The following is a 24894-nucleotide window of genomic DNA, read 5'->3' on the forward strand; positions in this document are numbered from 1 at the left end:
AGGCACATATTGAAACATGGCAGAGTATAAAGCTCCTTTCACTTGTTGTTGAAAGTTATGCCTCTCACTATCAATGGAGTTAACATTAGCTTTTTCTGGCTACCACCTTATATCGCTGCCTCATTTTGAGTTTTCAGTCCACTACATCTCACCACCGTCTAACAATGTCTCGCCAATCTTATATTTCTGAAGGTGATTTTTTTAAACTCAAATGATTACATTAGACAATCTGTCTTACCCACCAAAAATAAAATGGGAACTCGTGAAATCAAGTGCACACTGAAAAGAACATTAAAACCAATAAATGAAAAATTAGTCATTGATAGGAAGTTCTATAGTGAAAGAAAAAAGGATAGAAAGAAATGACAAAGAATTAAGAATAGAATGATTCCTAAATTTCATTTGTGATCTCCCAGTATTTTATAAACTGGTTTAACATTAAATGAGCATTTAAACTTGCATATTACATAGAGGCATTGAATTTATAATAATAGCCACAATGTTATTGTGAATTTTGACCACACATGTTCTAGAAACAAAGTCACTTTGTGTCAGTGAAGTAATTTGCTCCTTTACTATTCAGCTATACTGCAGGTGCTTTATATTTAAAGAAAAGTTTTGAAATAACAAGATTTAAGTAATTGTGTAAAGCTATGCAGTTGTGACACAGTTCCTACTTCCAGCAAAGCATCTAACTACAGTGGCCATCACAGGCTACTTTAGGAGCACTGGGAGGTATTTTAATGCTCTTGCTCAAATTTTATTGGAACCTGGCATACTGGAGGTGTTTAATAAATGCTTGTTAATAGGTGGGCAGTGTTGATTTTACTTGAAGTTCTATTCTCATACTTTGTTATTTACTTTTCATTTCTGTACTCATTCTAGACTTTGTTTTAGCTGCATAGAAGCATATAGAAGATGTTATCAAATTATAGTAAGCTATATAATGCATGGTCTATTTATCTCAAAGAACCAACTTATTTGTATTATTTCTACCTTAAAAATAATCTAACCTTTTTCTTCAAAAGTTGAAATGCAATTTGATGGCAAAGTCTGCTTCCCCAAGAGAAATTCTCTCCAGATTTATATTCATGTGGATTAAAGAAAACATAAAAATAGCGATGACCTGACTAAAATGCAGAATTGTTACTCACCCCATTCACCATGAGGAGCACCAATCCATTGGCTATTGGTGTTCTAACTTCAATGTCAAAGCGTGTCACTTGTCCAAATTTTCCTCTTCTTGTGATATCCCTCACCACAGCATAACCTGAACCATCAAAGAAATAACTGGCAGCCCGACTTTGAGTGAAGGCCAGTTTATCCCTGAAATAGAAAAGTAAAAAAAAAACCCAAAGAAAATAAGATTATGTGAACTTTTTGTTTTACTCAAGGGAAATGTTAACTATTCAATCTGGTACATTTTGTTAATGATCCTTATTATGGGTACTACTATTTCCATTAGAGTACAAAGGAAGAAAAGTTAGTTAAATGACTTCTCCAAATACAGTGTTTTGCCCTTATAGAATATCAGTCTATTAAGTTTCAAGGCTATTTCCTTCTTAGGTTCTGTGATGAATAAAAAGTTCGAGAGACTTTCTGGGTAATCATTTTATTAATTATGTCTAGGGGATAATTAATAAAGGATGGTTATTTGGCCATCTCTCATAAACCAAAGATGGATTAATTGATGCTTATATGTGTTTGAAAGAGTGGGTGGTTCACACAGATGGCAATCAACTCTGATTGGTTAGCAATTAATGAGAAGAATGAATATTATAATGAGAGGTAGACATATCCTAATGAGGGGCAGGGGGACCTGACTTTGATTATGTCATTCTTACTCCCATACCACTCCCAGCCTTGGGCAATCTAGACAAAGGATCTATTGCCCCTCCCTCCAACCCTGAGTAGAATACAGTGGGCCAGCATTCACCCAGATTAAATTCTTTTTATTCTTTAATCAGAGCTAATCTTCAGTAGTTAGGTGGGGTCTGAACAAATTTGAGAAGAATGTTAAAATTCAATCTCATGATCAATCCTATTCTTCAGGGGCTGATCTGACCTAGTAGAGAATAAGGAAATGGGAAGGGAAAAAAATCTTAGTCTTAATTTAATAATTGGTTATTAATACAAGAGAGGAATAATAATTTTTCTTGGTTCAGCTGGAAGTTATCTCAGAGTATTTCTAGCCCAGCTCTGTCATCTTGCTGTACATACACAGGAAAAAAAACACTGAAGGACAGGCATGACCTCCTCCTAAGCTAGTTCAAACCTAGCTTTGCAAAGGAGAGTAGATACACCAAACATCTGTTTGTATCTGATCTCTCTTATGCTATTCTGTAGTTGTGCACAGCTTCCTTTACTTTTAAACATATCTTACCTTGCACTGGGTGTTGATTTTGAAGGGTCCATGTTGTAGATGTGCTTAAAATTGTATAAGCTGATCACCTCATTATTCAAAGTGGCCAACTCCAGATAGCCAATGAAGCCAGGAAGGTTCAAACTAGCAGGGAGCTGTGTTGCAGAGAAAAGGAATATGAAAAAAAAAGACACCACACACATAAATAAGGACTCCAATGCAAGGGGATTGTGGACTTAATGATAGGGTTTCAGGGGATTCTATAAGGACACTAGAACAGAGATGGTTGAGTAAGAGGACTTAATATTTCTATTGACATAAACATCTAGATTGTGGGAGTGTTGTGTGATCTCAAAGTTCCTAGTCAAAAGTGAAAAATTCTGTGAAGTCTGTTCATGCCTAAGCACCACAAAAACACAACCAGTTTCCCAGATCCTGGAAAGCATCGATGGTTTTATTTTATTTAATTTTTCTGGCTCCAAGCACAGTCCTTAGCACATATTAAGTGTTGAATAATGACTTATTGATTGATTGATTCCTAGATATTTCCTCCAACTCCTGCCTGAGAAGTATGGGCAGTGAATTTAAAATTTTATGCTTATCTTCTGGATGGAAAGGAAACCTAATAATTTAACACCTAGGGAGTTAGAAGGCAATTACCAGAGGAACTCTCAAGGGCAAATGAAGAAAGGATGGTTGCTCTATGGGTGGTGCTGAAAAGCTATTTATTCTTTAAAAAGGAAACTACCACCTAGTCTAGTGTCATCAATGTTCTTAGAACAAAAAGCGGCAAGTTATGAAGGAAGACTTACAAGTTTGCAATAAAATAGTTATTTCATTTTGATCAAATAAACTTTTATTGAAAGTCAGTGTGTTAGATCCTAGGAATATAACGAAGCAAAAGACCTTTCCTAGCACTGCTCACAGCCTGATGGGGTGTTGGTAGATTAAAGAGACAAAATGTGCCTGAGTAGGTAAGATACAAGAGAATATGTGTTATAGGCAAGCAAGAGATCTGTACAAAGTGTTTTAAGATAATTTGAGGAGGAAGAGATTACTTTCATTTGTGTGTGAGGGTGTGGAAGGTGTGGAGGGTGTGATCAGAGAAGACATCACAGAACAGGAGGCACATGAACTAGATTTGTATCCAAGTGGCACAGTGGATAGAGCCATAAGCCTAGAGTCAGGAAAACTCATCTTCCTGAGTTCAAATCTTGTCTTAGACATTTACAAGCTGTGTGATCCTGGGGAAGTCGCTTAATTTCTGTTTGCATCAATATCCTCATTTGTAAAATGAGCCGGAGAAGGAAAGGGCAAACCACTCCTGTATCTTTGCCAAGAACAAAGGGTTGGACACAGCTGAAACAACTGGACAGCAACAACACAACGACAAAATTCCTGTGCTTGTGGAACTTAAGGTCTGGTCAAGGGATAGATAGTACACATCTGTGGATCAAACTCAAATAGAAAGGTGGACCACTAATGCATAAATAAAGATTCCTGCAGGCTATAAATTGATTTCATTAAAAAAAAAATATATTATCCATACTTTACTATATTTTTATTTATTTTGTTAAATATTTCCCAATTATATTTTAATTTAATTCCAGTTGCACTCAGGAGTACTGTGGGCTATATGTGGCCTGTGGGCCATGTGTTTGAAACTTCTGGTATTATCATTATAACACAAAAAAGACATATATGCCCTAGTCATTCTAGGCCTAGACACTAACATTAACATAGAGACAGAAGAACACAGAGCATATTAGTCTACAGTACGTATCTAGGAGGGTAGTAATAAAACTGAAAAGGTGAGGTGGCATTTGGTGGGGAAGGGGTAGAATTTTAGGGAAAACTTTGGATTTTTTTTTTAATTAGGAGAAAAGGAAGAACTAAAGCTATCTGAGCAGAAAGAAAGCAAATAAGCATTTACTAAATGTCTACTTTGTGTCAGGCACTGAGCTAAGTGCTTTATAAATATTGTCCCATTTGATCCTCACAGCAACTCTAGGAAGTAAGTACTATCATTTTCCCCATTTTATAGTTGAGGAAACTGAGGTAGAAGTTAAGTTATTTGCCCAGGGTCACACAGTTAGTAAGTTTCTAAGGCCTGATTGGATCTCAGCACTCTTATCTACTGTGACACCTAGCTGCCAGGGGAGTGATGACTATTTTGTATTTATTGATATTTTGTATTGATATTTTCTATATAGATATTATCTTCCCTATGTAAAGTAAGCCCTTTGAGGGCAGGGCCTGCTTAATTTTTGACTTTGTATCCTCAGTGCCTAACATATAGGAGAGTGGGTACTTAATAAATGCTTGCTAATTGACTGATGAATTGATTGATCAGCTTAATGGAAACAGCTTTTTAACACTATAGAACTCTTTTCTAAGTCCATGCTTGCCAAGGAAAACTTTTCATCTTTAACTTGGTCTGCTCAGTGACTCCCCAAAAGTGAATGCCCTATACAGATAACTAATTTCCTCATTCTTGGACCATGTATTTATTTCCCTGATAAGTCTCACAGGGCACTTTAGAATCTTGTTACTTTTTTATACTCTTTAAAAGTTATATTTATCTGTGTGTATATCATATTTATTTATGTATTTCCTTTAGCACGTAGGCTAGCGTATTGCATCAAACAGCACTTAGTATATGTTTAATAAATAAGTGAATGCATATGCCTCATTAGTAAGTGGATATTTTAATTATGAATTAGTCTTTGGTGGGCTTGGTTATGGTGAATCAATCCCCCAGAATCTTATAATACCCGGAAAAAGTGAGTGAGTCCAGAACTTGCTAAGCTAAACACAAGACTCTGGACTATGGTGTCCCCAACAAGATGTAGCTATACTCTGTGGTCCAGGACAAACTAGATAGCTTTACTGCTGTCACATATGGTATTTCATCCCCTGTGGAGACACCTGAGTAGGAATTAGGTGAATTCTAAAATTTACATTGTTGACAGAACTTAAGTGATAAAGTAAGTAAAAATGAAACAAAAACCTGATTTTTAGGTGCCAGGTTCAGTGCCAGTTTCACCAAACTAATGTACCTCTTTTTTGGGTTTCAGACCTGTGGTGTTACTAGCATATGGAGATTCCCAATAAGGAACTAGACTGCCATTTCTTTTCCGCTTTTTGGTCTTAGAGAGTGGCCTGAGGACAATGAGAGATTAAGTGTTTTGCTCACTATGTATCAGACATAAACCCTAGTCATCTTGCTCCTGAGGCCAGCTTACTGGACACTGACTCTTAAGCTGCTGCTTACGATGAAAAATATGGTCATCTTGTAATCTAATCATTCTAAACCTAAGAGGTTTGTAAGAAAAATTACTTAAAGATCATTTTTAGACAAATATACAGTAGTTACTATTTGTCTTACCTTAAAATTTGGTGGCACTCCACCAACATAAAAGACAGTGTCCTCTGGCTGCAAATCAAGCAGGGAGTCATCACCAGAGACTTCTCCTTTCTTGATAAACTTTTCTTCAGCTGTGCTGGTCAGGCTTGGGACTGTTAGGAATACCTTCCCATGTTTCCCTACTCTGTTGAGACAAATTCAGTTTGATTCAACAGATATTTACTAGGCACCTACTATGTGTCATCTATTGTACTAGACCCAGGATTGAAAGATTAAAAAAAAAAAGACTGCTCATGCCTTCAAGGAAAGATTGACAACTTTTATTGGTCAAACAAGATCTAGAAAAGTTTTAATCTTTCCTTATATAAAAATGTTCTTAGCAGATATTTTCCTCATTATTAAAAGGTAATGCTTAAATTGCATAGTAATGATAAATATTCATAAGCTCCAGAAATCAAAGGAAGAACAGACATCATATCTTGGAACAAATTCAAGGATTTTGTTAGGTAAGATCTGAATAAATAGGAAGTTTCCTGTTTAGAGGTGGTTTATTTTTTAATTTCGTTTTTCTGGAAGAAAAAAAGAAGAAAGAGAAAATAGGGAAGGACCTAAGAAAGCAAGAGAATATTTATACTGGAAGAGAAAGAAAATACACAGGACAGAAACAGAAAAAACAAATTCCTGATAATTTTCTTTCTCTTCCTTTGTGGTATGTGTGTATATATATGTATATATACACACACACACATATATGTATATATGCACATACATATACATGCAGATGTATATGTATGTACATATGTATATATGTATCTTCTATCTATTTATCTCTCCAGTTAGCCAGCTAAATACCCATTCAAATAACTAGTGTAAATAATGAATCCCGTGAAGTGAACACATTTATTTGAATTCATTCTATCTGAAGCAATAATGATGTAAAATACAGTCATTGGCTCCAACCCAATAGAAATATGCCATGCAAATTTAAATAATGTGTCCACTTCACAGGATTCATTATTTGTATAAATGGAGATCTAGCTGGCTAGACAGAGAGATACTACACTCAGAAGAATATAATAAAGCTGGGTTCTTTGGAATACTACTGTGCTATAAGAAATGGTGAGCAGGTTGATTTTAGAAAATCATGGAAAAATTTGTATTAAATAAGCAGAACCAAGAGAATGTTGCATATAGTAACATCAATATTGTTCAAAGAATAACTGTGAACTGTTCTAATACTTACATCAACTACAAAGGATGTTTGAAGGAAAATGCTATCTACCTTTAGAGAAAGAACTGATAAACAGAAGTACACATAGTGTTTTTTACTGCATCTATATCATCTATATCTATTCCTATAATTACACATATATCTATATCCATATACATAGATATCTATATATACCTTCTCTACTGTGGGGTGGGGAAGGAGGGAGGGAGACAGTTCAGAACTTAAAATGTAACAAAAAATTAAATTAAAAAAGGAAAAAAACTGGGTTCTTAAGACATTTGCAAAACAATTTACATCAGACATTTACTTTACCTTTCAATTTTGACAATACTGAAGTGGGCAGGCCAAGTGCTGACTGGTTTAGAGTCCAGAGGAATCTCCACATCCTTGTTTCCCAGATTATAAATGTATACCAGGTTATCATTCTTGATCGCAAGACCCATATAATCACTTTTTGCCTGAAACAAGAACGAGGCTGTTATGGAATATTAACAAATCGTTTCTTCTGCCTTTTTAAAATTCTTATTTTAATACACGGTCACCAATACAGAGGCAGTGTTTAGAAGGGACACCACATTCTAATTTGATGTGATCAGTCTACCCTATTGATGAAGGTTGGTTTGGACTGTGTTGCAACTGGTTCCAGCCTTCTGATAGTACCCTGGGAATAGAACTGAGCAACTGTAGATGTGCTTCAATAAAGTTGCTGATCAGGAATGTGCTGGTATTGTTTGTTTGATCAAAGGATCTACTGCTGACTGATAGCATAACTTAAGACACTTTCATACAATATTTCATGGTAATATAATATGAGCAAACAGAAGTCATTTTGAAGATCTGTGGCTCTGAAGGATTTACTTGAAACTCCCAGAGTTGGAAGTGAAAAATTCATGTAGAGTGACCCCAGAAAACCATACACAGAAAAGCAATTACTTGTTCTTGAGTCTCAAATTGGGTCTTTGTCACTAAACTCACAGTCATTTTGGGTGAATCCATTCCAGGGTAGAAATTTTGTATGTTTGGAGACATTGCCTTAGATAGAATTAGAATTGGAAGGGGACTTGGAGGTTATCTAATCATAGGATTAGAGATAATAGATTTAGAGAGATCACAGTGATTGTAGAGGACATGTCCAGACTTCTGTATTTTAGAGAAAAGAAAATGGATGTCTAAGGAAGTCAGTTAACTTCCTCAAGATCATACAAGGTCATGCTTTTCCAAAGTAAGGGAAAGATTTGTGATATGAGCCCAAGACTCCTGACTCTAAATCTAGAGTACTTCATAATGCTCCAGAAAAAGATTAAAATTAAAAAAAACTTTTTTTAATGCTTTATCTTTAGTTAAAAGAAAACTTGACTATGCTTACATTTTTGCTTCCAAGATACAAGATAAATCTGTCTGCATTCTCATTCTTCACTGCTTCCTTTGCTGGAGGCTTCATGTATAAGCTCATGGAAGTAAAAGCTTTTATGTCATCCACGCTAGTTTTGGTGCTGACTTCCACTGCTGACTGACCATCGAACATCATAGAGACTTGAATCTGGAAACACAAAATATCCTGTTAAATGTTGTCTCATGTTAGATATTGAGTGAACAGTAGGAGTCAGTGCTATGGGAAATATATATATTGATTACTGTTTCTTTTCTCATCTCTGCCTCTTGACTCCATCTTGGGTCATTGTATTCAAGTCAAATTAATCCAGTAAACATTTATTGAATGTCTAATATTTGTAAAGTGAAAGGTGCTGAGGATGATGCAAAAATGAGTAAGATAACCTCCACATCTTCAAGGGGTTTGCAACCTACAGGGCAACTGGATGTATAGATAACTGTAATGTAGTACAGGGACAGGAAAAGGTACTAGACTTGTGATTTCATTTGTTTAGAGAACTGCCAGATGAAGAAACTTGTCTACCAGTGTAGCTCATTATCTTCTCTGCAGCCTATAGTCTTAGAGAGTTGACTAGGGCACTGAGAGTTGTGATTCATTACAAAGTCTGTATGTGTCACGTATATGAGGTGTCCTAAGAGTCTTAGTGCAGTTTTAAGCTATTAAAGATCAAACTGAAAAAATAATTTACTATACTATAAATATACATATAATTTTATGTATGCATAATATATGCACATATAAACATATGCTTATATATTTATAACATGAATACCACATACTTTTATATAATACATATAAAATATGTGATATTTATAAATATAATATCTAATTAAATATATTCATATAGGTATATATTTAATATCAAGTATATATTTCTTCAACTTTAAACATTTTTAGAAACCTGAATTCAGTCAAATTATTGCCAAAAATAAAATAACATATATATAATACATATTTATCACGTATATATATATATATGTATATATATATATATATATACATATATATATATATATATATATATACAGACATATACATACATTAAAAAATGTACGGGGAGTTCAGAACTGTAATTTTATTGGTGTGGGAGAACTTCCAGTGCAGAAACCTCCTCTGCTAATGTAGATCAGTAACTTATCTGTAGTTTATCATGCTATAGAGTTTCCTGGTGCACTTAGAGGTTGTGACTTTTCTAGAGTCGCATAACCTCTATATGTTAGGAGTATATTTTTTTCTGATGTCAAAGCTATCCATGATGCAATTGTGTTATAAGAAATGATTAAAGGGATAGTTTCAGAAAAACATAGGAAGACATATATGAACTGATATAAAGTGAAGTGAACAGAACCAGGAAAACACTGTATACAAAAACAGCAATATTGTAATAATAAACTGTGAAAGACTTAACTACTTTGATCAATATAGTAATCCAAGTCATTCTAAAGGCCTCATGACGAAGAATGCTATCCATCTTCAGAGAGAGAACTGATGAACTCTGAGTGCAAACTGATGCATATTTTCACTTTATTTTTCTTTCTTTTTTTATATGGCTAATATGGAAATGTTTTGCATGCTTTCACATACGTAATTGCTATCATGTTGCTTGCCTTCTTGGTATGCGTGTGGGAACTTAAAGTTAAAAAAATTTAAAAGAATGTTTAAAAATATAATTGCAACCAAATTAATGAATTGGGAGGTCCTCTCTAATACTAGTTTTTCTCTTCAAATGATCCTGAGGCTGCCCTTGCCTTGTGGTTTGTAGGAGATCATGTAGCCCTAACTCCTGAGGCTAAAAAGTGACACAAGGACATGAAGTTAAATTCTTTGCTCTCAAAATCACAAGGGACTGATTCTTTCCTTTCAATTCTTTACCTTGCTGGCTACACTCCTGGTCTGTGCGATGAGTTCTCTGATCCTTCGAATGCTGGCTGACACATTGCTTGCAGGCCTCTTCTGCTCTACTGTACGCAGCTGATCCAGGAGCTGAGGGACCACTTCAGTCAAATTTCTTACTGAAGTTAAGAAAAAACACAGACTAACTATAAATATGTCGATATCATCTAAATTTCTAGGAAGATAAATAGATGGATAGATAGATAAATAGATATGGATAGATAGATGGATAGGTGGATGGATAGACAGAAAGATAGATGACAGATAGGTAGGTAGGTAGGTAGATAGATAGGCAGAACATTAATTAAACAATTACTTTGTACCAGGCATTGCACTACAACCAAATGAGAAGACTCAAGCCATCAGTTTTAGAGAAATATCAGGAAGAGTAAAAAATTTAAAAATGATTTTCATCAGAAGAGATAATAAATGGGAAAGCTAAAAGCTTATGATCATCTGTCCAGGGATGTTATTAGATATTCTGGTCTCGGTATTATAAGTTATGAGGTAAATTTTCTTAGAATAGAAACTCCTAGGATATAAAATCCAGTCTTCTTCAAGAAACCTTTCCCAGTCCTCCCTTCCCCCTGTGATTATCTACAATTAATCCTTCATACAGGCAGTTGTAAAAGTCTTAGTGCAGTGTTAAACTTTAGTAGCTTAAAACCATGCTAAGACTTTTGCAATACCCTGCATGCCTTGTCTGTACATGGTTGCTCGTGTGCTGTCTACCCCATCAGAGGTCTGGAACTTATTTTGCCTTTTTATTCTTTTCATTTAGCACAGTCTTGGTACATGTTTCTGTTGTCATTGTTGTTGCGTCATTCAGTCACGTTTAACTCTTCATGACCCCCGTGGACCAAATTGTCCACAAAAGATATTGGAGTGGTTTGCCATTTCCTTAGTCAGTGGATTAAGGCAAACAGACTTGCCCAGGGTCACACAGTTAGTAAGTTTCTGAGGTCAGATTTTAACTCAGGTCTTCTTAACTTGATGCCCAGTGTTCTATTCATTGATCCATCTAGCTGTCTGAGTACATAGTGGGTGCTTAAATGCTTTTTGACTTGACTTTTGGAGTGCAGGGCTATGCTATGTATACTGTAAATGCACTTATTACCAACGAAGAATTGGACAGAAGTAATGGTGTGAAGGATACCGTTGGAGAAATTGTCATATGTTAAGAGTTAGAGTTAACTTGGATCACCTGTTTGGTCCCTTGGTATAAATGTAACATCATGAGATTTAGAGGAAGATCCCAAATGTGCTGGGTGGACTGTCAGTAGAGAATTTACCAGATGACATGAAAAGAGTTACAGAGGATGAGAAAGCATGGATGGGCTATGATCTGCAAGGTTGGAGGGAATCAGTGAGAGCACAGATCCAAGGACAATTTCCAAGACTATTCTGTGCATGTGCTATGCAGTCTAGGCATTGGCATGTCAGACAAAAGAAGAGCCTGGGACAAGGGGAGTGAGGATCTGTCCTGAGTGCTCAGAATGCCATGCATTACACCACTGCTACTGGTGACAGAGCAGAAGCATTCTTATCTAGGGGAAAAATGGTGCAGCACCCAGCATAGTACCAAGATGATGGCACAAATAGCCGTGGTCAGGAGGCGACCAGGGCTTATGTGCCAGCCAGGCTATTGGACTGCATGACATCTGTGGAAGGAAACCCTCCAGAAGCTTCTAAAATGTTTTGGGGAGGAGAGAGGAGCAGATGAGGGGGAACCAGAATAAATTTCATTCTTCCTAGGGTCAAAAGTATCGAGTAGCCATTCTATTGTTTGCACAGGGACCATCTGTGCATCTGTATGTCCTCTTGGACTTGGGCCCCTAAATGTCAGCTGGCTCAGGGAGAGAAATTCTCTCTCTGGAACGAATCATAAACTCTCTGGCATAGAACATGGATGGGGGCCAGAGGAGATTCCTCTACTCTCTATTTTTGGGAAATGGTTTCCCCAGTTAAAAGGAATTAAGTCTAGTAATATCAAGTAGTATCTCTATAATGTTGAGTAGTCTAGAGCTAAAAAAATAGATGTAGCATGTATAACCAATCATTGTATCCAAGCACGTCTTTGAATTTTCCAAAGCAATGTTCTTATGCATACTGATAGAACTAGGTTAATGTTAATAATAAATATGATTCTCCATTGAGCAAATTACCCCATGGTAATAGTCTGCTCAGCTAGGCAAGGCTAATTTTTTTCTAGGGAGCCAATGCTAGTTCCATTTAGTGAGTGCATTTACCGTCACCTTATCCAGTAAATTAAATAACATTTAATTAAACTAAATACAAAATGAAAACTAAGTTAAATGAAAAAGTAACTCACTTTCTTTTCAGTAAACCAACACCATAATTCACTAAATCCACTCCTTACGAGCGCACGAGTGAACTATTTATTATACGTATTTACTGAACTATATAGTACACACTTCTATTACATTTATCATATATCTATATTTGTTGCTGTTGTTAACTGTTTTCCAATTGTGTCCCGCTTTTTGTGACCCTTTTTGGGATTTTCTTGGTAAAGGTACTAGAGTGGCTTGCTACTTCCTTTTCTAGCTTATTTTACAGATGGGGAAACTGAGGAAAATAGGGTTAAGTGACTTGCCCAAGATAACACAGCTAGTAAGTGTCTGAGGCTAGATTTGAGCTCAGGAAGAGTCCCGGCACTTGATGCACTGCTCCACCTAGCTTTCCCCATGTATTTATATTACATGAAAACTAAATTAAATGAAAAAGTAAATCACTTTCTTCTCAGTAAACTAATATTGTAATTCACCAAGCCTTATCATCACATGGGTGAATTGTTTACTCCCAGAAAATCTTCTTCATTGTAATGTTAATCTAATGCCATTTACTAGTTTCTTTTAAACTAACCATGTGATTTCGTTTTTATAGGGAATTCTCAATAAGGAAATTCCCTTCACCGATGCACATCAGTAGTGCTTTGCAATTGAAGTCTTACAGCTTAACCTGAGGCACTTTGAAGTTCAATGACTTGCAGCTAGACTCACAGCTAGTCTGGACAAGCAGGACTTGAAACCAGGTCTTTTTTACTCTAAGGCTAGCTCTTTACCTGCTATGTTCTGCCTTTAATTTGCTGAATTAGTTGATAAAATAATTAAAACAATATTCTTTCAAGGGAAAAATAATGTTTTAAAATATCTGATGGACATAAAACTATGTGTTTTAAAGATCCAAGTTTTTAGTGAATAGAGCACAGGCCCTGTAAGTCAGGAGAATCTGAGTTAAAATCCAGCTTTAGATACTTTTTAAGGTGCTAGACAAGTTAGTTAACCCCGATTGCCTCGCTGCCTCTCCCTCCCCACCCCAAAACAAATCCAAGTTTGTCTCCATGCCTGCTTGGTACAAAACAGATGTAGTTTCTGCTAAACCAATTGAAATGGAAAATTTCAAAACTTAAAGGATTTTACAGTCCCAACACATAAAACCAATTTCCTATAAAGGGACACAATGGTATGATAATCTTTTTTTAAAAAGACTCTCATGGAACTTCAAGTTTGTACATTTAGAACTTTTTAGTAAAGGGCATTCTTTAATAGAGGAAGATCCTATTATCATAGATTTAGCACCACTTGGGCCTCTAAGAAGAGGTCTAGAGAAGGGAAATAATTTTTCCCATGGTCACTTTGTTTGTGTCAGGGCAGAGATTTGAATGCAATTCTTCTCCCAAATGCATAAACATAATGGCTAATTTCAATACCCAATCAGATGTCAGAATGTTCTGTATAGTACCTGCATCTCTAGCAGAGTCCACTACAGTGTTGTAGGCAGACGAATCAAAATGGTGAAAGCTCTGGGACCAGCTGCTTAAATTGTTCGCCATTGGGGTGGTAGCTTGGCCTACCACCATGGTCGTCTTCTCAGCTTCTGCAATGATTCGCTTTGAGTGATCCAAGCGTTGCTCTGCATCCCCTGGTTATACGGACCATAAATAATGATTTATCTTTTAGAGAAACTGGACATTTATTTGTAGCGTGTGCAAATTCATTTACTGAAGGAAGAATAATTTAGTTTGGAAAGGTTTGGACCATTGAGCCCAAATATTTAAATATTAAAGGCTCAATACTTAAATGCTTTTTAAATATAATAAATGTTATTTAAGTTAAATTAAAATATTAAATATTATCATTTAAGATATTTGTGCCTATGAAGGGCTACTAAGATTTCAGAGACAAAATGTAGATTATGACCCTGAAATCCTTAATAAGGTATGATGTTCTCCTGACAAGGTTAACTCCTTTGTCAAGGTTGACTCCTTGTCATCAAGGTTAACATTGATGAAGTCTTTGTCCTGGTCACTGCTGTCTCCTTGATAAGGAGTATTCCCACTGAACTTTTGATATCACATTCAAGATGATTAATTTAGATTCACAATCAGTTCCTACATCCTTGAACTTGACCTTTAAAGGGGAGAACCAAAACAGACTATGTAGAACTGGAACTGCCACCAGAGGGCTAAGGACAAAACCTACAAATGGAGACTCAGAATCAGTTCCTTGGAGGAGAAGCTTATACATCTGGCAGACCTCTCCAGGGAAGGAAGTGGTGGTACTATATAGAGGTAGCTTTAGAGCAGCAGAGAGTATTTGGTTCAAACTGGGAGCCACAGGAATGCAAGCCAGCAGTGGCAGTGGTAGAATGACAGAGTTTGACATTTTTGGACCCAGCCTTTTGTGTCCATTCCTGGACAATGACAAGTCCCTGGATAGAGCCAGTTGGACCTGAGTGGCATCAATATGAAGGAACAAATCTGGACTTTTACTTTGTACCGACTGTGAGTTATGAGACATGTGAAGGCATCCTAGGTATTTCCCCTTCTGGGAGGTAAATGATCAATACTGAGATAATGCTAAGTCAGTACGACTGCATGTATTCCTGGAGAAGATGAGAATCAGTGGAGAAAAAGGGAAAATTATTTTGATTGTTTATGGTCCCAGGTGTGAGTCCTTTATATTTTTGTAAGGTTAAATACAGTCTGTCCTATGTTTAAAACATTGTTTTCCAGAGTGCTTACAAGGGAGTAGAGGGGCTTTCTTCATTTTTTTTTTTTTTTTGCTGTATATAACTATATACCAGTTCAATACTTCTGCTTCTAGGAGAGATCTTATATGGAGATGCAAACCAGAAAGAATGGGATTAATGTGAAGATTGGTATAAAAGCAGAACTTTTGTTCTGGATGCTGGGTTATACAAGCATTATTAATGGACAAGAAGGTTTTTTAAAAAAAAACTCTAAAATTGAACATCACACTGCTCTTTTATTAGATCTAGAAATGTATTTACAAAGAATTCTCCAATTTTTCTAGGTTAGAAATCATAAGGGAAATGCTAGGCGCAAAACATTCCTAAGGTCATAACATCACCAACTGTTTGAAAAATAGTTTGAAGTTCACAGGGAAACCAAATTTCAGTTTCTTAGATTGTCCTTAGGTGAGTTTTCCTTTTTCTTTTGTAATGAACATTTTTAAAAAATGGAAACCCATTAGTTCTTTCTTCTCCCTACTTCCATTCCATGCCCCATTCTCAGTATAGGGAACTCCAATGGGTTGTTGTAAATCACAATACACGTTTGATTCTCTTGTAATATGTGAAGTTGGAAATAGAGTTGTAACCCTTCCATTGCTTGGGAATGCACTCCTGCTCTATCACTTACTTCCCTAAGATAACACTACAGTTTCAGATCAGTCAAGACAAATGCCAGGTTTTTTAGTATGGCTCTGTGACTTCACCCACATGTTAACATGATAAGAATTTGAGTGTAGGGTTGCAGAGACTTCTATGAACAGTGAAGGTCAAAGAAATGATGGCCAAATTTGGGCATTAGGCATGAGCTCTAAAGAGGCTGCTACTTCCTGAAATGCTGTAGGTCCTCTTTGGAATATTATCTTTCATGTCTGTTCAGTGGTTAATGTGATTAAAAATAAAGATGTCTTCCTTTTATCAACTGTCTCTTACCTCTCTCTGCTGCTTGAAGTTTCTTAATAGCTTCATTTAGCCTGTTTTTCAGAATACTCTTTCGAGCTTGGGCTCCATCCACACGCTGGCTGGTATCAGCCACAGCCTGCTCATCACCTTTGGATAAAAAGGAGAAAAAGTTCTGACGGAGCTCAGAAATCCTAATTTAATTGAAAACAATGACAACCATCACTACTAAACCCTACTTTTCTCCATGTTTTTCCTATAGATCATCTCTTTTTTGAAGGTAGAAAATATGTAAAGAATTTAGAACACACCAATTCATTGTGATATAAATTATTCTGAAGGGATTGCATAGGATGGAAAGGACTTTGGTTGTATGTACAAAGCCAAACATAGTCCTAAGAACATCTCAACCACAAGTTTAGATTGGTTGATCAGAATGGCCAGTCCAGAAGACTAGAGAAGACTTCGATGCATCAGATATCGATATAATGTAGCCAGAGGGTAATGATGATGAATTGGACAAAGAATACGAATAAAATTAATTTTTGAACTTAGGCTTATCAGCACAGACTTTTGGTTGCAAGTTGGGACTCTCCTGAGAAAACAAAGAATGTGGTAATATTTGATTTGTACTTGTTATATAAATATTTCTAGACAGTTCCCTGGTAAGTCTTCTTTCCTTCGGTCTAAATATGCCCAGTTCCTTCATCTGTTCTTTACATGTCATGGACCCAAAGTTCTTCACTGTCCTGTTTGCTCTTCTCTAGACACTCTGCTTTATCACCAGGGATAGGGATAAGAACTGAACTTGGGATTTCATTAGAATGGAAGGAAGGAGAAAACTCCCTCTTCCAATGTAGACTAGCACCTTCTCTGTAATTTGTAGCACTGAGACTTAAGTGATTTGCCCAGAGTTCTAAAGTCTAGTTTGTTTCAAGATAAGACATGAATCCAGCTCTTCCTAACTTTGAGGTCAATTGTTTATCTGTTGCACCATGCCATCTCTCTAATTTAGTTCATTACCAAAGTCCCAGGCAAAGATGTGGCTGTTAACATTCAACAAAATATAGCTTCTTTATATCTTACTATGTTCCTTTTCTCCTCCTGAATGACGCTTGCAACTTTCCTTTGCCATTAAATAATATACACAGCAAATTTTAATGTTTAATAAACATTATAGTCAATTGTCAAAATAGTCAAAACAAATAGTCAATTGTCCTTATGTGCCATGCATGCTTCTAGAAGAATTTAATCTCCTTAGGAATATGAACTTTTATTCATCTTTTTTGTATCCCCAGTGCCTGGTATATAGCAAACATTTAATAATGCTTCTTGAATGAATGAATGAATGATTACTTGGCCATGTCGCCTAGTAGAAGTCATAGTGTGTATCTGTTTTTGCCATTCTGGGTAGTGTTGAGTATTTCATAAATTGTGAGGAGTTCTTAATAAATACTATTCAGAAATGTTACTTAATCTCATTGTCAACTAATTTCAGCAAAAATTAATTAAACACCTATATACACTATACTATGCCGAATGCTAGGCATAGTATGGTCCAAATGTACAATTTTTTTTTCAAACAAATTTTCAGTTCCTTTACCAAACTATTTCTAATGTCAAAAAGGATCTGCTAATGTACAGAGCTAGAGAGGAATTGAGCTAATAAAGTATTTGGAGACTTTGATAGATGATGGAGAGGTTTATTTTCATTTGGACAATTATGGAAGAAAATGATTCTGAGGAAAATGGGCCTTATCAAAGAATTCTATTAAGTGGTATGTACCATAGCAAATCAAAAAAATTATTATAGACTGTTAACTACTCGATAGAAATGGGGGAGATAACATAGTAGCTAAGAAATAGAGGAATATAATACTGTCCTGTTAGTTTTTACAACCGATTGAAGACCAATCAGAAATGAACAAATACTAAATATACCATTAATTATAATGTGATAGGAAAAATAGCACTGCATTTTCCAATATTTAATTTAAGCACAACTTTTCAGGAGCATACCTATTGTGTAAAGTGAGGTATACCTGTGCATTTCCTCCTCTTGTCTCCAACCCTAAAATGCCTGCTGCTAAAATGAGGAGGGATCTGAGTAGGCAAGTCCACCAAATAAGGTTATAAGCCTTATTAATTGTATTAAAGGGTATGTATCATTGCTACAGAGAGATTTCTATGGACATAAAACATAGAATCCTGAAGAAATATCCTATCTTTAATCTATAAGGAGTTATTCCCATGAATTTCAATGACACATTGTTGAAAGGAGAAGAAATACTTTGGGAAAGTCTGTTTTCCATATTATCAAAGTGAAATGAAAACACTTAACAAACTGTGGCAGAAAGTCTCATGTGCCCCAGTTAATTTCAATTGATTATGAAGAGAAAGCAATGTAGTGATAGAGAAGCATTTGACTTGAAAATCCTTAACTAGAAAAACCTATTCCTTTATCACAGGATGAGCCTGATAGATTTGCAGCAAGAAACCAAATTTATACATAAAAGAAATCAGAATTAATGGTGAGGCTCGAAAATATTGGCCTTTCAATTTTGATTCAGTGAAAGAACAGTTGCTTTAGAAAGATTAAATGAAGAGATTATTTCAAAAACTTATTAAATACATTTGCTATTCTCTTGGACTGAAAAAATATGGAAAAAAATTTTTACAGACTTGAAAAATAAGTTTTTAAAATGTGATTACATGAAAAAATCAAATTCTAGACTATATTTTATGGTTTATAGAACTGAAAATGAATCTGCAAATTTGACACACTCAAAGGGGACCTGCTCAACAGTTAAGCCTCCATTAATTGATGACATAGTCTTAAAGTATTAGAGTTGAATCAACCAGAAAGCATTTAAGTGCTAACTATACATACCAAGCACTATGTCAGCAATTGTGGATAAAAATACAAAAATCCAGCATCCAAACAATCAGATTATAGCTTTTCACAGTAATGTTTTCAAAATAGTACTTATTCATAGTAGCTTGTCATAATGGATAGACAGCTTGACTTGGAATCAGGCAGATCTATGTTTAAATTCTGTTTCTGACATGTGCTGTATGACCAAGGTCTAATTGCTTAACATCTCTGAACTTCTAAGATTTCTCTATTAAGTTGTCTGATTATAAATTCAGAGAGAGAAGGGACCTTACTGAGCGTGGAATAAAAATGCCCTCAGTAGTTAGATTTGAATATGCATTTCACTGATAGAATCGCAGATCTTTGAGGTATTAATGTGATATATTACTGAGTGATGATATGAGTACAGATGAACTTGATATCAGAATTTTGAACTGATATTTTCAGTTTTGGCCAAATGCTTCAGGGTGATACATTTGAATATGAACATAAATTATGATCATGTAATATCTTGGATCAATTACAATTAATGATCATAACAACAGCCATCAGGTGAGATCCTGAAGGATTTAATGAATCATCCAAGACAGATTAAATTGTGTTCAATGCAATTTTATTTCACAGTCTAAAAACTAGATGGGATGTGTCAGATTTGACCTACACCAGAAAGATGGGATACTCTAGTTACCTTGGAAACTGAGGGGCACACAGATTTAAGGGGTTGAGATGATTTCATATATAGGTTGTCAAGAAAAGAGAAAGTTCAAGGTCGAAGGAACAGGACTGAAATTAGTAATAGAAAATTTAGGGAATACCAAGGAATTGATACTTTGTCTAGCTTAATCTGCTTCTCTGAAAAGTGGAGGGAAAGAGTCTTTTATGCCTTATTGCTAATGCGGCTCACACATTCCCACTGGTCTTGGGGGAGGGTACATGTCCTCTTTCTCCTGACTCAATCACCCCCATCATTTGTTGGTTCATGTAGGATGAGCTAAAGATTTGACTGTTTGGGCAAGGATGGAAATACAAGACCATATATCTTCAATTTGGATGCTCAATGGATCTCTGCTTATGTCATGATAATAGATTGGAATGTTCATATGAATATGAATAGTTTTAGGGCTAAAATATTGTATTCTTTGAAAATTGGTGATAACTTTAATAACTAAAATATTTTATTATCCAGAATGTCCTATCCACTTATAATTCCAGATCATACAAAGTTTACTGTGCTATATTATATTAAAAATAAATTATTTTCTTTTTTAATTCATTAAATCTTATCATGAAATACTAATGTATTATTCTGTTTTAGTATTATTTACTCTTCAATGTCAGGATTCTGAAATGTATTTCCAAATTCAATAATGATATTATATGAAAAATCAGTAGAAAGAGATTATATTTACTAGAATCTGCTGTTGCTTGCAATTTCTTGGCTTGACTGAGAAGATTTTCACTTTCATCTTTATGGTAAGTGATCTGAGTGTCAATCCCACCTACAGCCTAGAAATTAATGGGAAAAAGAGAGTGAGAATCACAGAAGAAATTAGCTTTTCATAGCTTTGGGGGATAGATTATACTCTAATTCACCAAGACACCCTCCACCAAATGCCCCCAATTCTGTTTTCACAGCTCAGACTAAGGTCAGATGTGACTATGAGAAGATAAGTTCCCTGATGTTTCTAAGTTTCCATCTCCCCACTTAAGTACTTTTCAAGGATAGCTCATTATAGAACAGGCATTTAATCTACAAGATTGGCCTGTTCTCTGTAGTGTTTTCTCCAAGAATTTAGGTCAAACCATTTTGGAGAAGGGGATATGCTATTTGATGCCTTTGATCTGCTGTCACTGGAACAGCACAATTTCAAAAACCATATATTTCAAACCTAAATATCATAAATAAAACTGATCTTTGCCCTTTCATTTTCCCCTTGATCTTCTCTGACCTGGCCTCATTTCTGCCTTCCTCTTCCTCTTCTTCTTCACCTTTCTACCCTTTTGACTTGTGCAGACAAATCTGAAGCAGAAGACTTACATCATTGACTCTGTCTGTAATGCTCAAGGCTTGTGCTGCTGACTCGTTGGCCTCCTGGACGTAGGTGATGATGTTTTCATAGACATTTGATGCATCTAGTGCCTTCTGTACTAACCCATTAGTATCCAATCTGTGTAGACTCCTGTGAAAAAGATGGAGGCAAAAATATGGTTTTCATTTTTTCATTTTTCCTTCCTATTCCATATTTGTCGATCAATCAGCAAAGCATTTATTACCTGCTTCCAATGTGTCACTGTGCTAAGTCCTAGAGATGTCTAGAAATGCAAAACCAGTTCCTGCCCTCAAGGAGCTTATGTTCTAACAGGGGAGACAATATATAAAAGGTACATACAAGATAGATAAAATGCCTGGAAGGTAATCTTAGAAATGAAGGCTCTGGTAGCGTGGGGATGGGGGGTTGTGATTGAGAAAGGCCTCCTTATGAAATAGGGACATTTCAAATTTTTTTGCTCTTAAAGATAGCAGATTTGCTTCCTTATTTTTATTTTTGAATGCATATTTCCCAACAGCAATTTCTTGAGCCATTTTTTTCTTTAGGTGCAATTATATATCTGTAGCCTTCTTCCTTTGCTTCCATTACTATTCAGCTGAGGCTGCTGCTATGTGCCAAACACAACTTCTGCCTTTATGGAGTTCACATTCAAATAGAGGAAGGCCACACAGAAAGGCGGTTACAGCTATTAAGTCAGATGAAAAGCCTCTGTAGTCCTCAGAGTGCAGCAGCAAAGCAGGTGGAAATGCAGTTTTAATGTATTAATGGTATTTCCACTGAGATCAGATCTGTTTGTTGAACCAAATGGTTCAATAAGGCAGGGTTTCAGGAGCTCTGGATGCTTGGGGGATGGGGGTTACAGGGATTGCTCCTCTGGACAATGGGTTCAGGCATAGTCAGTGGTCTAAGGGGGTGGGAAGGAATGCTATTCCTGGGACTCTTGGTTTTCTTGCCTGCTGGTGGTACTGGGTAAGGGGAACATCATCTATGACAGGGGTGAGGAACCTGTGACCTTGAAGCCACATGTGGTCCTCTAGGTCCTCAAGTGCAGCCCTTTGACTGAATGGAATCAGGGTCACCACTTGAGGACTTAGAGGGCCACATGTGGCCTTGAGGTCACAGGCTCCCCACACCTGATCTATGACAACTCATGAATGTCTTTTGCAATTATATTCCTCTTTTTAAGCTTTGTTTAATATTTATTTCCTCTGTTTTTTGCCTTATTAATATTGATCAAGCAATGTTGAACAAAGTGCTAACTCTGATGATAGTAATATAACTGTGATTTTACATGATTTTAATGTGTACAAAGGGGTTCATTGTTGAAGGAGAGTCTTTAAAGTAGTGTCTTTCTCTAATGTGGTCAGATTTTTTAAAAAAAAATCTGAATAAACAATAAACAGTGGGATCTTGGACTCTTTATGCTTCCAAGTTAATTATGTACCTATGGAAAAGTGATCTGTTACTGAAAATTGTCTGTAAAATCATTTCTCTTCTTCTCGATTATTATCATCTAGGATACTTCCACCTATGCAAATTATTTTCCTAAAGATTTTATGGAAACCAGGAAATAAGCATATGGCTCAGTAGTTGCTGATGTCATCAGATTGTCTTCTTTAGGAGGTAATTAAAAAATTTGTGATAGTTTCCCATTCGTTTAGATTCTTCTCTTGTTTGAAAGATTTTGAAAATGGATCTTGGAGTGCTTTTTATCTGAGATGCCTTCAACATGGATTTCTTGAATATATATATATATTTGATCAGGAACAAATGATCTTCCCAGCTTCACCTTCTTGAATGCCATTTCTATTTCGTTATAATGCACACATAAATCTCTGATGATGGGAATAGATTGTTATACAAATGCTGGGAAGTCTGTTTCCTTTCTTGACATTTTGTTCTTTTTTCAGTTTCAGCTAGGAATGTCCTTGGGATGACCTAGTTTAACTGGATCTCACTCATACTAACACAGTACATCACACTGACTCTTATAAAAGACCAGTAAAATGGGCAAAAACATATTGCATATGTGGAGTTGAATGACTGTTCAATTGTGATTATAATTATGAATAATTTAAAAATTCACTTATATTTTTATATTAAATACACTTTGAGGTTTACAAAACATTTTTCTCTCAGCAGCTCCTGGGAAGGATGGAATACATATATAATTATTTCAGGTTTGCAGATAAGGGAGCTGAGTCTCAGAAACATAAAGAGACTTGCCTATAGTCACAATAAGTTATCACATGTGACTTGAAGGCAATTCTCTGGATCCTAACTCTACTGATTTTTCCTATACAACAGTTGTCTCTTCTGTTTATGCATGTGTGTGTCAATGTTTATAACGTTCTAGGTCCATGAAGTTTTTCATCTCTCCCTTTTCAAATTGCCATGTATACACTTCTCTGTTATATGTCGTATACCTCTATACTTCTTGAAGGCAGGGAATCTTTTATGTTATTTTGTCTTTATAACAAGAGAATCTAGCAGAGTACCTTGAACACAATTTGTTGTTGTTATTCAGTTGTTGTGTATGAATCTTTGTGACCTCATTTGGGAGGGGTTTTCTTGGCAAGGATACTGGAATGACTTGCCATTTCTTTCTCCAGCTCATGTTACAGATGAAGATACTAAGGCAAACTAGACTTGCCTAGGATCAAACAACTGGTAAGAGTCTGAGGCCAGATTTGAACTCAGGAAGATGAGTCTTCCTTATTCCAGGACCAGTGTTCTATCTATTGTACCTCTTAGCTGTCCCCCCTTCCCAAACATAATAGTTTCATAAATGATTGGTGGAGTTCATTGAGATGCTTGATTTAACTTGTAGGACAGATACCAAATGCACGTTAATAATAGATAATGATGGTGATATTGTTGATTTCTTGAAAGTGGATATTTCTCAATGTATTGTTTCTATTTCTGCTACACAAAATCCCAAACTGTACCCGTTTCATAAATGTGAATCATATTTGCAGCTATAAATGTAGATGCTTCTTTGCATCTCTTACATAATACACAAATGCTCTGTGGTTTCTTTAACAGAGCAAGCTTCTCTACTAACAGAATTAACACAGAATGAAACCCATCTATGAACTAGGAGATAATTGAGGAGTTTTCTAAGGTCCATAAAGCTTAAATGGCCCAGCCAGTATTAGAGTTAGGATTTTGAAACTTATGTCTTTCTGACACTCAGTCATGTGCTTTATCACATCTTACTGGTTCTTCTTGGAGTCATAAGTATTACAGATTTTGACTATGATTATTAAATTATTATGTTGTGGATCACTTTAGAAATGACATACTTTCATGGAAGTTTTTTAATAACTTCCTTGTAATCTTGCTCTTTACTAAAAGGGATATAGATAGGGATTGGATCTATGATTTCATTGGTACATGGAATTTCCAGTGAAGAAACTCCTCAAGCAATTTATATCAGCAACTTCTCTGTAAAGTATAATCATAGAGGGCTGCCTAGAGCAGCCTAGAGAGATTATTTGACTTGCCCAGATCACGTAGCCACTAATGTCAGGGCTAGGACACCTTTGACATATTCACTGCAAATCATATATTTTTTTTTTTTAAGATAGGTCCCTTATATTACCTATGTGAGAAGCTAGTCACTAAAATAACTAAAGCATCCCATAGTATGGACCTCAGAAATAACATTATAATGAATTTTCATCTAATTATAAGCTCCTCCAGATTAGGAACTATTTCATTTCCACTTTTGTATCCTCAGTTCCTGGGGCAGATAGGTTGCACAG

The 24894-nt window shown here is 35.8% G+C and overlaps 1 protein-coding gene across 4 annotated transcripts in view; it reads right to left on the reverse strand.

The window, feature by feature from the left end:
- The window catches only part of LAMA4 (laminin subunit alpha 4), a 200191-nt gene that overhangs the window by 36545 nt on the left and 138752 nt on the right, over positions 1-24894 (reverse strand). For all 4 annotated transcript variants that reach the window (XM_072643068.1, XM_072643066.1, XM_072643067.1 and 1 more), the window contains 10 exons: positions 21115-21256; positions 20486-20582; positions 16235-16351; positions 14012-14191; positions 10226-10365; positions 8327-8500; positions 7273-7418; positions 5751-5913; positions 2384-2517; positions 1155-1326 (listed from right to left, as the gene is read on the reverse strand). In XM_072643068.1, the coding sequence (XP_072499169.1) occupies positions 1155-1326; positions 2384-2517; positions 5751-5913; positions 7273-7418; positions 8327-8500; positions 10226-10365; positions 14012-14191; positions 16235-16351; positions 20486-20582; positions 21115-21256 (1465 nt within the window). The remainder of the gene's footprint in view (positions 1-1154; positions 1327-2383; positions 2518-5750; positions 5914-7272; positions 7419-8326; positions 8501-10225; positions 10366-14011; positions 14192-16234; positions 16352-20485; positions 20583-21114; positions 21257-24894) is intronic.

Source organism: Notamacropus eugenii, chromosome 2 (genome assembly GCF_028372415.1).
Source record: "Notamacropus eugenii isolate mMacEug1 chromosome 2, mMacEug1.pri_v2, whole genome shotgun sequence".
NCBI lineage: Eukaryota > Metazoa > Chordata > Mammalia > Diprotodontia > Macropodidae > Notamacropus > Notamacropus eugenii.